Raw genomic sequence first — 15813 nt, 5'->3', positions numbered from 1 at the left:
CCAGCTGGTAAAACAAAGATATTTTTAAAGTGCAGTCAGGAGAAACAGGCACTCCTATCCCATGTATAATCAAGGATGAAAAGGCCACGAAAAATACCACTGCGCTTTGCAAATGAGAGGTCAATTGAAATGTCAAGATATCAAATGTTAATGGATTGCATTTCCAATGATGGTTGGGACAGAAAACCATACCCAAGTCAAGTCAGATGCCCTTCAGAGGAGAAGATGAATTTTATGGCAGGAAAAGACAATAAACACCAGAAATCTTGCTGGTTTACAAACCTGTGGCTGAGGGAAAACAAATATATTTTGAAAATATAAAAAAGCAGCGGGATTTTAAGACAAGCTATAATCTCAAAACATGTATCTGGAAGTCATTAAAACCACAGCAAATTTAAGCATATGCAGGTGTTTGGGGAAAATGCCATTACTTTCCACTGAAGATTTTTAAAAGGGACTATAAAAGAAGGAAGTATAAAGGACATTCAAGGAAGGCAATGTTTTCTCCCCTGAAGCAAGAAGTTGCTTCCAATATTTTCACAATTCTACAGAATTTCATGGACTTCATGACTACATACACTCTTAATAGCATTCGTTTTCCATTTAAAAATTCTAATTTCCTTCTTACAAAACCCTTGTATTTCATAGTGTTGGGTGACATCAAATTTTGACCAAATCATTCTTTCACCTGCCCACATTTTCCCAAGGAATCCATCTGGCCATTTCCACGAACTACTGTAATCTGAGACATTTGTTTAGAGTGACATTATATCCAGTCCTCAGTCAGAAGGGCATTGCCATGCAAATAACTCATCTCTTTGCATGGAAAACCTGAAAATAACATGCTTATCTTCCTAACACTGTCTCTGCCCAACACAGCAGACACAAAGTCTTCCTTTCCAGTCGCAGAGAGATTTGCCTTGTGTCTAGCTCACTGCTGGCCTAATCCACATTATCAGTGGAATTATAGAAATATAGAAATATTATGTCAGATGATGCAACCGATAGACAAAGATGAGTTCTGAGGATGCCTTGGGCCTCCAGGTACCACAAGCACCACAGAACTGATGCCAAGCCTTCTTTCTGAAGGAGCCAAGTGTCACTGCACCCACTTGGGCCATCAGAAAGCTCCCACAAGATGGTCTGAGCACCAACACACGCTTGGACATGGAGAAACCAGCTGGCTTGGCCGCCTTACTGAACTGCAGAAAGAAAACCTCCTTGGATTTCCCCCTTTCCTTGTATTTCCGCCTTATTTAATGCTGGAAGGATTCAAGAGAACATAAAAGAACAGTAAACTTCCTACCAAACATTACACCAGCAACATTAATGAACTGAGCAGTGAAAAGTAAATAGACCATTTCTATAGAAATCCTCATCATGCTCCTAAACTAATGCATTAAATGGTGCCACTATTGGCTCTGTCTGAGGATTTTATATAACCTACAGTCTTTAAAAGGGAGTAATTTCTGCTTCCAGTTTTGGAACACAAGAACTATGTCAGCATAAGGTAAAAACAAGGAAATTTTTTATGCTAATGACAACTGCGAATATTTTATATATATATTTATATATGTAAAAAAAATATATATATTGTAGCAGATGTCAAATGCAGTTAGATTCAACTCTACTTATTAGTGCATGGCTTTTGGCCAAGAGCAATTCACATTTGCAGAAGTGTACTATCACATATGTCTTAATAATAAAAATGTGTTTTTAAAAATGTATGTGATAAGTCACATATGGTAGAAGGAATCTGTACAGCTTTCAGCCCTTATGACAATGGAAGCTACTAACTTTATTTTGCATAGCTGAAGAACATTAAAATTCAAGTGAAATTCTCCTTGACATTTGAGAGCTACAAAAGCAGCATCTAAAAGCTGGCCAAGCCTGAGCTGTACTAAGTGTGGCTCTGACACTTACATAAATGCAATCCATGGCTACAACTGCTATCTTAAAGACACTATTCTTTCTTTTGCCCTGAGAGCTTTACAATCATAATTGTATACAGGTACCTTAAACAGTTCCATGTCACTGAATAAAACTAGGCAGATTTTTCAGCTGTTTTGTTATGCATAGTGTAATTAATATGCATAATGGATCCCCTAGGGTACTAATTGAAGCTGCCACCATGAAGATAGTCAAGGAGAAGTTAAACAACCAGTTGGGGGAAACATGACAGGGTGAAATGCACACACGTAGGTGGCAAGAGCGAGACTGTCCATCTGGCCTTCTTCCACCTCAAAATGTTACCTTTACTCAAGTCCTGTAAAAAATTACTTAACCTAAATCACCCTTTCCCCCCAACTCCCAAATCTTTCTGGTAGATTAATTTGGCATCAGTGGCACATACATGCTGTTTAATAACTGCAGTGCTCAATGTCTCTGTTATGAGTGGGAAGACACAATTCAGTTGAGTCATTCTTGAGAATTTGACTTGAAATATATAAAAGAAGTGTATGAATGATAAGTGATTATTTTGGAGCTGTTCCCCAGGAATTTCATCACCTTGCAACTCCTGGATCCTGAATAATGTGAGGTGAAAACACAGCTCATTTCACTGTCTATTAAACAACCACCAGCTAACAATGACTTTAATTTGGCTTGCACTGAATTTCAACCAGCCCTATAGGCAAAAAAGGTCCCTTGCCTTATTACAAGTTTCACATGCTATCATGTCCCTGCTGGATCCTATTTCTAATTTTTATCAGACTGAATGAAACATAAAGAAAGAGTGATTTATGGTCATCTGACATATCACCTAATCACTCCAAGGAGCGTTCATACACAGTTTCTGTTCACTTTATAAGGTGTAAATGACTACACAGGATGGAATCCAAGTGACAAATAGAAAGGTACTTCTTCTGTTATGTGCGCTAGCACACCATGATTGGGGAGTGCTGTCAGTGCATGTTCTTACAAACACAAACCCACTCCAGTCTAAAAGTCAGCATGATCAGCAAACTACTCTAAAAATAAGAACTCTGTCTGTAACAGGAACATTATGGGACATGGTTAAACTGCTATGATAACCTACTGAAGTTAAAATATGTGTTTTTATTAGTACATAAGAGCCCATTATGACTGGAGTATTCATTATTTAAACAGAATAACTGATGCTGTTAGCTTTTACTGAAAACGCCTTTTCTCAGAGAGACAGGACATCTATACAACAACTTTCTTAATTCAGTGATATATGGCTGAGTGTTGCCGCTAGTGCCCAAAGATTTAAGAACTTATCATAAAATGCCCTTGAAATTGCTCCCTGGTAGCTTGCTCATCCTTCACAAAGTCCTGCTGCAAAGAGCAGAAACATGCATGTGTGTGTGGTGTGAGAGCGGCACACGCACAGAGGGAGAAAGAGCTCTTAATCAACAGGATGGCAAAACCTTGATACATAGGTGCAAAACATTCCCATGTGTCTAGAAATTATTTGGCACACTCCCAGTTATTTCCCCCGTCAGACCTTCTCGAGGATTGCAATTAAAAATCATAATCTTTTTAGCATGTACAAACCTCCCCAAGGCTAGAAGCGCTACGTTTTGAGTATGATTGTGATTATTTGGCAGCTATTCATAGACAACACATTAATTTATGGAAACTGGATGAAACTTGAGGAGTGCAATCACTAGGGACACATGAGAAATCAAAAGTTTCCTCAATGATACTGACCTTTTTACTACTATGATTAGGGGCAACATGAATTCTATTATCTCCTTCATCACCCTTCTCTTACTGTCTTTTTTAGTCATTGTATACAACGCTGTCGTTAAACTTGCATTTTCAAACGGATATAAAAACAACTTACTTTACAGGAATGTTTCTCAACTTTGTCTTTTCGGCAGCCTGTAAACACAAGAGGGGTGGGGGAAACAAATCATTAAGCAAGAGCCACACCAAAGCAAGCAGACAGCAGCTCATGGGGAGCTCTTCACCAGCAACATCCCAGAGCTGGGGCAAAGGCTGTAGGATCATTCAGAGAGATAGTGCTGGGTCTGAAATGGTCCTGCGTTTGTGATATCGTGGGGTTTGTTTATTTTTAATGGCCACCAGTCTTTAGGAACCACTCATTCAGGGCTGTTACTTCATTTCCCACTCTGAGGTCTGGCCCCTCTGCCACAGGCGATCCATCCCTATCAGGAGCAAGAACAACAACAGGAAAAAACAGAGGGAAGAACGGACTCCATTTCCAAAACTGTTTTTATTCACCGGCAACAGAAAAGGGCAAGAGATGACCAAATGTTCAGATCAATTTCCTCTCGTGAAACCTTTGAGAAAACACGCTCCAAATCATCTAAATGAGTAAATCTTTGGGCCTCTCGGCCTGCACCACCTCAGACATGGAGCCTGGTTCCAGTTTATTGCTGAACCCATTGATCTGTGTACAGTCCATTTATCATTCATGAAAAGAGCCAGTGATCTTCACAGTATATTAGAAGAAACAACTCAGATCATCTGTCAACGGCCCTCTTATTTCTGTTTCCCTCTCCACGGGGATTTCATCTCCTTCGATTCTTCTTGAATTAAAATGTTGCTAAGCAACACAGCTGGGGGCAGCGATGGCAGCGCCAGTCTATCACACCGCCTAAGCCGCTCGAGATGTCACTGCAGACTTCTCCCTCCCTTTCATGCTTCCCTGGCATAATTATGTAATCTGAACCCACCCGGCATCCCACTCTTGTTTTGTTCAAACGGGTAAATAATATTTTGTTTTGCTTTTTTTTTTTTTTTTTTTTTCTTTTCTAAAGGAAGAGGTTTGGGAATAACCCCGGCAGGAGAAGCTGGTGTTGTGTCGTTTTTTGGTGTTTGCAGAATGACGCTGTTACATGTAACAGATTTAAATGTGGAAAGCGGTCAGATGGTGAGATTACAGGCGCAGGGAGTGGCGAAAGGCAGAATTAAGGCAACTGATCCATAAACCCATTACAGAAAGGAAAGTTTTAGTGCCTAATTACCTCCAAAGGTATTTTTACAAAGCCTGCCGACATTTAGGAGAAGGGTTATGGTGAGGAACTTTAACCCCTGCTATACTTAGGGATGGAAATAAAATGGTTCCTACATTGGAAGTGTGAATATGAGTAGTTCAGAAAAATGCTCAGATAAGCCCTTGACAAATTAAATCCTTTATGAAAACTGATGAACTTTTCAAACCTCTGGGATCTGCACAACTGGGTTCAAAATTTTGCCAGAATGAATTTACCCTTGGGCTCTATGATGGACCTAGCTTTTCAAAATACCTGCTGTTTTGGCACTTTTGCCTCCCATCATAGCAAAGGTAGTATCTGTGTTTAAATCCATGGAAATCCCTAATAATGAGTTTAAAATTAGGGAGAAAGAATGAGAGCTTGTGAGAGCTGGGATGGTGCAACAGCAATCCTCTGGGTTGGCTCCCAGCTTGCAAAGAAAAATGTGTTTGTTTCATCTGGATTATATTTTCCATCTGAAGAATAAATCAACAAATGCATGATAGGAATCAATTATATTAATTGTACAGTAGGGGTGCTAAATAAAAACACTTAAACCTCAGGAAATGCTCAACTTCAGATTGCACGAGTAATTGTGAAAAACCCAAGCCTAATTATGCCTTCTCAAACAAGCTTATGATGAAATGGAGTCCCTGCCTCAACAGTGAGATAATGTGATTGTGTCTCTTTCCAATAGTTCTCTCCCAAATCTCCCTTTTTCAGCTGCCATACGCAAATGCAGAGACAGAAGCATGCTATTAAGAAATTTCCTAAGTAATAAACTACACGCAACAACACACAAATGCTTCATTTAAAATGAACTGAAACACCATCGAAAATGGCATTTCAGCTTCCCAAGCTTCCCACTAAAAGCCAAATTTCAGTCCCATCCTGCAGGAAACTAAAATTATTTTTAAAGCTCATAAACATTCTTCCACAATGTCAGAATTTTTTTAGACTGCAGAGTGGTATTTTCCTTGACTCTTCTCTATACCAAATAGCTGGACTATAACAATTCTGAGTTCAAGCATGTGAAAATTGCATCTAAATCAAGGTCTTTCCCTGAATTATTCAAAAATTACTACACAAAACCAGGTATCAAAATACAGACAAATAAGGGGAAACAGCAGAGAGGAGAGTGTCTAGGATCACAAGTAAATAATGACAATGCAGTTGATTTAATACAAAGTACAGCAGAATATATTCTGGAGAGCACATGTGTGATGGTGTGAGCTAAACTGTTTACATGAAAGATTAAAGAAGATGAAGATATTTCAGAGAGTGAGAACTGGCAATGTCAAAGTCACAGAATATTAAAGAGCAGAGTCTAAACTGAATGCTTGATTTTTGACCACTCAGCTATGTCGATCACAAGAGCTCACCCTGAAAGAAATGTAGCAGCTTCAGGAAGAAAGATCTATAGATATATTTTGTTTTCTTGGACTGTGAACATTCTAGCACATGTCTTTCCCTTGATTTTTACATGGAGAATTTCCACCTTTTTTTTTCCTTTGTTACCAGAAAAAGGCACTTTCCTAACTCTTAAAAACAGGCACATGCTGGAGCAACAGTGTCCTTCAAACAATTATACAAAACTGAAAAACCATAGCGAGTGCTTGGGTTAATCTACGTGCCAGCTCAGTGTTGGATCATCAGGCATCTGGTCATTTCCTATTTCCAAAGGATTCACTTTGAGTGGGATCAGGGTGATGTTAAACACAGTACACAGGGATTCCATCTGAGAAAGAAATGCAGGATGTGTCCTCCTGCTTTTATTTGTCTTGTAGGTGCTGCTCATTCATTTTTCAAAGCCGTATTTGTTGCGATATCATGAGCGTGCCCAGTGGCAGAAGATAAAGGAAGGCAAAATCAAAGTGACACTGAGTAACTCTACACATTAAGCTTTGATGCAGAAACATATTGTTTGAAAATATTTGGTGTGCAGCAGGTCTGTCAATTAGAGCTAATTATTTTTCTCTGATCAGGAAGAATGCAATCTTGTTTTAGGCAGGTTTCTTTGAAATGTACGTCTTTTATATAACTTCATTATAGGAAAATACTTCTTCCAAATTACTTCTTTTCTCGGCTGCTTAGCTATTGACTCAAATTGTCTGTGTTGAGTAGTTCTCTCTGCTTTGATAATTAACTTTTGATCATTACTGAATTTAGCAGCTCTAGTCAGATGTGTTCGTAGCCGTCCTCCTCAACTATTTCAGTGTTCATCGCCTTTAATCTTTGAACAAAATGATCTCATTGAGCCTCCATCAGCCTCGCTACTCAGTTAATAATTCCCGTTTCTCATCTTCATGACTGAGTTTGATTTGTTTTAGACTTGATGCAAGCTTTTGATTATTAATTTAAGACGTTTCAAAGACAAACATGTTTTAAGAGTTATTTTTTTTTTATCTTATATTCCTATGCCTTTACAAGTAAGAAACTGATTTTAACTTCACAATGACTCCTGAACTTCATGTATTAAAAGTGCTGTCTAGAAACAGAACAGGTGGGAGGTCCCTAAACCCCCATATATGTGCCCTGAGTGACAGATGCTGCTGCCAAAGATTGAAATGAAATTGGACTGTTATAATGTAATATTTAATGGGTGTTAGGAAAATTACATCATGGGACCTTTGCTAATTTTGAGCTTGAAAACATGCATTAAAATAATTTAGGATGATTAGAAAATGGAAGTTAGAGTGAACCAGACAATCATTCCACTTTAATTTGCAATTTTCTTCTGATTTTTTTTAACAATTATAGCCTCTCAATAATTGTGCTCCTGCTCCCTAAGACCTTATTTCAACAGCTGACTCCAGTGTTGAATAAGAAGGCAGAAGATGAGGAATGTGTGAAAAGCAAGAAGACACAGAGGCTCATGCATCAGAGAATTTTTGCCCAGGGATGTTTTACCCTGATTTCTGTAGCTGTGAATGACTCCTACCTCTACACCTGGTTTTGGTGCTAGTTGTTTTACCTTTAGCTGAAGAGGCACCTGCACTGTGCTGTACTTGTTCTGTAGTGTGGACTCACCCACAAACTTATTTTGTTAGAAGATATTTAATTGTTACACAAAAGATTAAACACGGGAATAAGCACAAACTACTTCTAGATTGTGAACAAGGACTGCAAAATGTGAAAACGATGCTTTTATTCACCACTGTCAATTACCTGACTGGCTTTTGGATTGAATGAACCAGAAAAAGTATTCCAGTCACTACAACTTTCCTACATCACAGAGGAGAGATGAATGAACTGACAAGAGGACGGCTCAAAAATAACCAAGTAAAACAGTTGGCATCTGCAAAATGAATATTCCTGGTGAAGTGTTACAGGCGAAGTCCCTGCTACCCAAATAAAATATGTATTTTCCGTTGCATAACTGAAAATCCAGAATTTTCATCAAAAACGATCCAATTTTGAGAAAGTGATATTAGACAAAAAAATCTTTCCAAGGATGCCCCCTCACCCTCTTGATCCAGAAGCACAGGTGAGCCGGCTAAGAAGGCAATTGCTGAGCCTCAAAGCTTCTCTTAGGGTGAGACAGAAGACACCTCATGCCATCAAATGCGTTGGCAGAAGAAGGCAGACCTTCATGCTCAAACTTTCCCCCTTTTTCCACGAGGTCCTGCAACTCCAACTCAGGTTTATTTCCCACTTTCTAACACGCTCTGTCTGCTTGGGTGAACAGCCCAGTGACTACACAAATAAGTTTACAACCCACCACACTCTTCTCCTGTGCTGTAGGTATAGAAGAGACTCCTCAGAGACTCAATTCAACAGTACAGTAAAAACAAAGATACTTTCCATGCTAGTTTTGTTTTATATGTATAGTTTATATCTCCTCCTAGATTATAATTTGTTTTGGAAGTTATACCATGCTCCTATTTATCCAGAATGCCTTCTCTATGATCCTAAGCTGAGAACCACAACTTATCCACTCTGCTGGGCTCTGATTCTCTGATGATGCACTTGGTGCTAAATACAGTTGGATTTCCTCTGGAGGAGGAGAACATGGTGTTCAGCAAATAAACCATCCAGAATTGTGCTGGGAATCAAAAAGACAAAACCCAAGGCCTGAAGGATCAGTATGTGTATGTATAAATACGTGTGTTGCGCTACTTATTTTTTTTTCCTCTTTACTTGATTGGTTACACTCTCCTCTACCTGTCCCCTAATGTCAACAGAGGAGATTGTGTTTCTTTCTTGCTAATTGCCTTTGACATGAAGTTGGCAACCTTGCATTTGAGATTCTGTGTGTGACGTTCCCAGTCAGTCTCACCTCCAGGACAAAAAGCCCAACGTTACTGTATCTAGGACCAAAAACAGTGGAGGAGATACTGTCCTCCTCACGTCACAGTTTTAAAAATGAGTATTTCTCCTTCAGGATTCAGATGTGTGGAATGGATTAGCCAATGGATTTTTATTTTTTTGTAGTATCAAGTCAGCAAGCATGTGGTATCTGCAAATCAGAATGGTTCACCGAGCCCTGGCTGTGTATGAACCACAAAGATCTCCCCACCATTGCTTTGAGCAGTGCAGTAACCTTCATGGCTTCACAGAGAAAAAGTTTCAAATACTGCAAACTTCATTGCAGTGGAGGTTGGGTAAAACAAAACAAACAAAAAAAAACCAGTTTAAGTGACCCAATCTAAACCAGTCTGCCTGTGGTTTAGGAGTCACCTCCATCCTTGACGAACATAAACTGCTTTTAATTGAGCATCCAACAGATTATATTTCTATCAGCATTCTTTTTTTTTTTTTCCCAAATCCCTGCTTTCTATCAGTCTAATGGTGTAAATCAAACTAAGAAAGTGTCCAATTCTTGAAGAACTATTCTACACATTAAAAAAAAAAAAAACAAAAACCAGAGAAAAGATCTACACACACACAGAGTGCACACTGCACTCTGAGGAGTGCTTGGCTGCCTTGTGTTGACATATCTGAGTTGGTTTTAAATTAGCCAGTGTGGATACTGTGAACATTTGTTGCTTTTGCCACGCAGGTCTCAGTTTACTCAGTGTCTGTGGTGAACTTTACAATAGAAACTGTAACAGCTATCTGTCAGCGAGCAGCCCTGCTGCAAAGATAACTTATGTAACATGTTTGCTTATTTTAGGGCTTCAATACTAATGTACCTTGACAAAAGAGGCTTTAAACAGCGTCTTCCTTGCCCATAAGAAATGCTCTTGATGAGAAGCCGCTATTTGTACTAATTTTGAGTCCTCAATCCAAAAAAGGAGAAATTGTCACATGACATTACAAATTCTACTGATTCTGTTTTTGCAGTCTTAGGAACCATTGTAACCTGCTCCAGGTGACTCTGCCTTCTCAGGGGAGTTGATCTCCTGAGATCCCTTCCAACTCTGAAATTCTGTGATTGTCAATTTAAAAATGCTAACCAATGTCTCATAAAACCCATTAATTGTTCTGACAGTACCAACTGACCATGGCAGAGAACAGAGCTCTGTCTACAGCTAGACCTGATTTTTCATACAAGTTGTTTTATTTGGAAAACAACTATACATTCCTGGTGACAGAAATTCTGAGAACTATATTGAATGGTTCATTAAAAAAAAAATAAATTAATCCACACTGACATTGTGGGTTGAAACACCATTTCCTGGAAATTAATTTGTTACAAATTGAACACAAATGACCAAGGCTTGGTGGATGATAATCCTATTGTGAAAATATAAAGGATTTATTGGTTACTAAAACTCAGTATTTGCCATTGTCTTATTTACTGATGATTTTTCTAAAATGTGTGTTTGGTTCAACCCTCCAGAGGGCTAACAAATAATTTAAAAATCCATTCCTTGCTGGATTTACTCCATAGCTGCACTTCATCCTGTTAATCACATGATTAAAAAACTGAAGAGGCAGAAGAAAGACAGAAAAGGTCAAGAATCCTTTATAAGAGAAACAAAAAGTTTCCCCCAAACTTCCTTCAAGGAATAAGCAGCAAAAGGCTTGTTTCAAAGAATATCCTTTGACCTTACTGTCCAGCTGCAGACAGTCACCACAATCTGTGTATTGTTCAGTTTCCCATTTCTAGCAGGAGAACCATCTTTTCTACCCCTGAAACTTATCTGAAGAGTGCTGATATTTTGTGATTTTATTATTAAGGTCTCTCTCTCTCTCTCTGCACGAGGTGTAGTTTTAGAGTTCAGTGCCTGATTGTTACTTCTGCAATGTTCACTTGCTCTGCCACAATGGACACCTCAAGATCCAGCCCCTTGCACCCCTGCTCATTTGCAGTTTATGCCCTTAGCTTTCCCTTTCTGATAAAGGCCCTCATCTCATTTCTTTGGGAATCCAACCTATCCTCAATCTTCTCCTTGCTTTAGGTAAATGAATAGTTCCCTAGACTTGAGAAGCAAAAGGGCAGAGTCATGGAGTACCAGCAGTGGCAGGGAACTGAAGCTGCTGCTGCTCATGCTGCCCATTTATTTCCTGTGCAGGAAATAAAGACTTGGAGGACTTTAATTTGTACTGAACATTACATCCATACTGAATGTTAAATGTATTACAAGCAGGCAGCAGAGACAACAGAGGTAAACACACATGAAATAACTTTGCTGACCCTGCTCTGGTTCAGCACATTGCTCAGATGACTTAGCAAATTACTAAATTGCACTGTTCCAAAAATTAGACTTAATAGTATTGCCATGAAATTGGTAATTTTGAAAAGCAGGCACACTCGCCACAGGAGCACCCTGCTCAAATCAATTGCACTGTCACACTGTGGTCCTGACCTGTCCCTGTGTGCAGGGAGATCTCTTCTGGGAAGATTCATCCTGACAGAACAGAACACAGCACCTACAACCCCAGCAAACCTTGCAGTGGCAGATGAATTCATCCTAAGAAAAATTAAGGTGTTTAGCTTTCATTACTGTTCTCTTTCTGGAATACCTCCAGGAGAGATCAGCTTTCACTTCTCTCCTTATTCTGGCTGACAGAGGCTAATTACTGGATTTATCATACCCTTTCCAGCACCTATTTTATGCTTTTTCTGGCCACCTCTAAGTCCCTCCTTCAGCCTCTTGCAACCCTCCTTGTCTCAAACCCAGCACAAGCACTATCCTCTACTGGTGCAAAAAACTCCCAAGAATTCAGATTTTGAAGTTCATAGATGGTTGCTCAGGCTTTTACAGAAGAGCAATGCTGCAGATGGCCAGTGTAAGAAAACCAGACACTTCCTTCACCAAAATGCTTCACGAGACATTCATGATAAAAACCCCACTCTCCTTCTGAGGAGAAAAGGGAGATAAATGTGTCCTGTGTGGTCAGATTAGTGAGTGTTGAGCACTGAGATGGCCTGCAGGTATCACAGACTTCAGATTTATTTTACAGGACAGTACGGCCAAGGCTGGCTTTTCTCTTAGCAACAACAATGCTGGGGTTGAGCAATTCTCTCACCTGCTGCTGCCTCTGCTTTGTTGCCAAAACACCACAGGGTTTTTGCATAAGTAGCACACATAAGCAAGAGGCTCTGGTGAAATGTATTTTCCTCAAGCTTATAATAAAGACTCCTTTACAAAAAAATTGTGTGAACAACCAGGAACACACACACAGAGTACATGGCCTCTCCTGTGGACTGAAAGCCCCATCTCCCTCTTCTGTCCCAACCCAAAAAAGCTGGCAGATCTTCCAGCACCAGGTTCTTAAGGCTGTGATGAGGAACCACCTCTACTTAAGCAGAGACAGAGGCATCAGGGGTTCTAAAGGTTCTCCCTCACGTGGATGATGTCTTGCAGTGGGGCTGACAGAGCTTTGGTAGCCTCAGGCTGGTGGCAGAAGTGAACCCAAGATCAGCCCCTGTTGGAGTGCTGGGGGATTATGGAGTGCCTGCTCACTTGTGGGGAAGAGAGGAGAAAGGTTCTTGAAGATGTAAAACTTTTCAGCTAAGGAGTTTCATTCCCCCTTCGTTAGGGCTGCCTGCCTGCCAGCATTTCTTTTCCTCTGCTGTTTCCTTCACTGTGCTGCAGGGTTTTTGACACTGAGCTGCCAGTGTCAACCCATGGAAACACTTGGAACAGGTGAATTGGTGGGAGGGATGGAGTTCCTCCAGTCCCTGTGCTGGTCTGGGCAGATGCTGCCCCAGAGTCCAGGCAAGAGCACAGCTGCAAGCTGCAGGGGCAAAGTCCTTCTTGTTGATCTGTACTCCTGTGAGCTCTACAGCAACCATTTTTCCTGTATGAATCCCCTTCCTCACTGATGGATGACCTCCACAATAACAACACGTGTGAAAAAAATTTCATGTGATTCTGTGAATTTGAGCAAGTTAAAAGTTTTTTGGTAACACCGTGTGTTTTAGTGGCGTGCTTTGCTTTTTGCACGAAGCTCAGCCCAGATCTCAGGGTGATAATATGATATTAAAGAAATAATATGAACCTACATCATTACCGTGTGAATTACAACCCCAGATACGTCAGTCATCAAATCTCTTAGTACCAAAGATTTGCCTAACAGAAGCTGGAGTATTAACTTACACACAGTTGATATATTGTTGTTTCAACCAGTGTCGTGCACAATAAAATAATTTGAATAACAATTAACATGGACTGAGGTAGCAAGAAGGGACATACATCCATGAAAGGATTTTTCATGGTTAGAGACTGACAAGGTTGGAGAATGACTGTATTATCCTAATAGCTTCTGTTTTCATTAATGGCCTAATGAAAACATTTCCCTACAATTATAAAGCATGACTGCAAATCTTGAACACCGGAATGTGTGTTCTTTATCAAACACACACTGCTGTGGCTACAGCTGATGCTGCACCACTCTGGGATTTCAATGGAACCCAATGACAGATAAACTGTTTACATTAAAAGACTCTATCAAAGTTATTTTGCACCTAGTTTCATCCTAATCCATCTGATTTTTCTATAGCTTTGACAAGATGACCTCTCTCACTGTGTGTGCAGTATTGATGCCATTACTGAAGAGCTGTTCTTCAGCCTTTCTGCTGATAACAAAGTAAATGGAAATGTAGAGAAACCTTGGGGAGGTAAACAGCTTGTTCAGGATCCAGCTAAAAAATGGGAAAAAATAAAACAGGTAAGAGTATCTGTTGTTACAAGGAAAGTGACCACTGCTGCACTTTAAAAAGTGTTTACATGATATGATGAAGGCATATTATGCCTTAAAACTTCATAAATTCTAAAAAAATTAACTTGAATAAAGGCATTGAAAGCTCAGCATGTACTGTAAGAATTCAAAGCTCAGCCTATGGCTGATTACCTTTTAAGACTCAGCTAAAAAGTCAAACATTTTGAATTTAATTACCTAATACTAACCTAGCAAAAAAGAATTATGTTTATGTAAAATACAAACAATAGAGTAGGGCCATGAATTGCATGCACGTCTTGTGTTTCTAGGGTTTTCAGAAAAGTGGCAATCACTAAGGGGAGAAGAAAAAACTCAAGTAGAAAAGAAAAACATCTTATTGATTTGTTCTGCCAAAACCACTCTATACATGAAATCCTGAAAATGGAGCAGGTCTGTAACTAGTATCAAAGTTTCTTTGGTTCAAAAACACACAGAACACCAGCAATGTGCTTTAAATTAAGTACACATTTAAAAGGTTAACAGGACTGCTCCTTAGGCAGAAGAACAAAGAGGAGCTGGTTAGAGAAAATTGTGTACACCACAGCTACTTAAAATACTGTATCCAGGCACAACTCATTTGGATGCCTTTGAGCTCAAAGCTTATTTGAATTATACTGAGGTGTTTTAGAGAACAAAAATACTAACCTGTGTTTTATCTAAGCTCTTGCCGTTGAACTGAGCTACTAATTAAAAATCTTCACTACTCTTCCTAATTTCGGACGCAGTTTTTCAACAGAGTAATAAAGTCAGTAGTGTCCTTCCCCTGAGAGGAGTATTAACATCAGCATCTCCTGGTTTTACTAACAGCACGTCTGTCGCCTGCCCTGACTGCACCTCTTGTAGCCAGTCTGAACATCCTGTGCCACACTGAATGCAACACTGATGCTTATTCCTCTCAGTGACAACCCCACAGGAGTTCACAATCCAGGCAATGCTTATGTGCAGCAGTACCTCTCAAATAATACATTAAACAGATGCGTACCTGATATTATAAATATGTGACATAAAAATCCATTGGGCTGGTCAGTGTCCATATTAAAAACCATTCAAGTAGGTCAAATTGTGGATAACTTAAAACTTTAAAGACAGCAATTTTAATAAAACTGTCAATACAATTTTCTTTGTAAAAACATTTGACACTGATTATGCTGCTTATATTGAAAGAGAAACACAAGGTCTATATCTTCAGATCTTTTATTGAGCTGCGAGCGCAGCATCAATAACCGCTCCTCAGCTGTAAATGAAAATTGATTCCAGATCTAACCCATCGTTTTCTGTGTGTCTTTAATCCCAAATCACCCACAATGAGACAGGAGAACTAGCATTTTGTCTGTGGGACAAAGCTTGTGTCCCATGGCCAGCTGCACAGGGAAGCACTGTGGTTGTGTTCACACGTGTGAGGTGCACACAAATGTGAATGCAGCTCCTCACTGAGAGGGCCAGGAGGTGCTAACAGGAGTTTGCAGCCGGGGTGGAGTCATTTTAACTTGCCTCACGCTCTGCTGCAACGACCTGCATGGTCCAAAGCTTTACAGACCTGAAATCTGAAGGCACCTGCAAAGAACACCTCAGTGCACCTCCTGCAGGTCGCGGCCCAGAGAAATTCACTCAGCAATTTCTGCACCAAGCCCACCACTGCCAGAAGGCTAAAAGGAAAAGAACCCACAAAGTTTCTGTGCAATGTGCAGCAGTTTGGCACTAGGAGGTTGAATTTGCAGTCAGCTCTCACTTGCTG

At 39.8% G+C, this 15813-nt stretch overlaps 1 protein-coding gene across 4 annotated transcripts in view; it reads right to left on the bottom strand.

The window, feature by feature from the left end:
- The window catches only part of AFF2 (ALF transcription elongation factor 2), a 328346-nt gene that overhangs the window by 71866 nt on the left and 240667 nt on the right, over positions 1–15813 (bottom strand). For all 4 annotated transcript variants that reach the window (XM_066202655.1, XM_066202658.1, XM_066202656.1 and 1 more), the window contains exon 9: positions 3809–3846. In XM_066202655.1, the coding sequence (XP_066058752.1) occupies positions 3809–3846 (38 nt within the window). The remainder of the gene's footprint in view (positions 1–3808; positions 3847–15813) is intronic.

The sequence above is a fragment of the Chamaea fasciata genome, unplaced genomic scaffold, assembly GCF_029207755.1.
Source record: "Chamaea fasciata isolate MVZ Bird 193981 ecotype frontalis unplaced genomic scaffold, bChaFas1.0.hap1 SCAF_22, whole genome shotgun sequence".
In the NCBI taxonomy this organism is placed as follows: Eukaryota; Metazoa; Chordata; class Aves; order Passeriformes; family Sylviidae; genus Chamaea; species Chamaea fasciata.
This window is presented reverse-complemented; position numbering and strand designations above follow the sequence as displayed.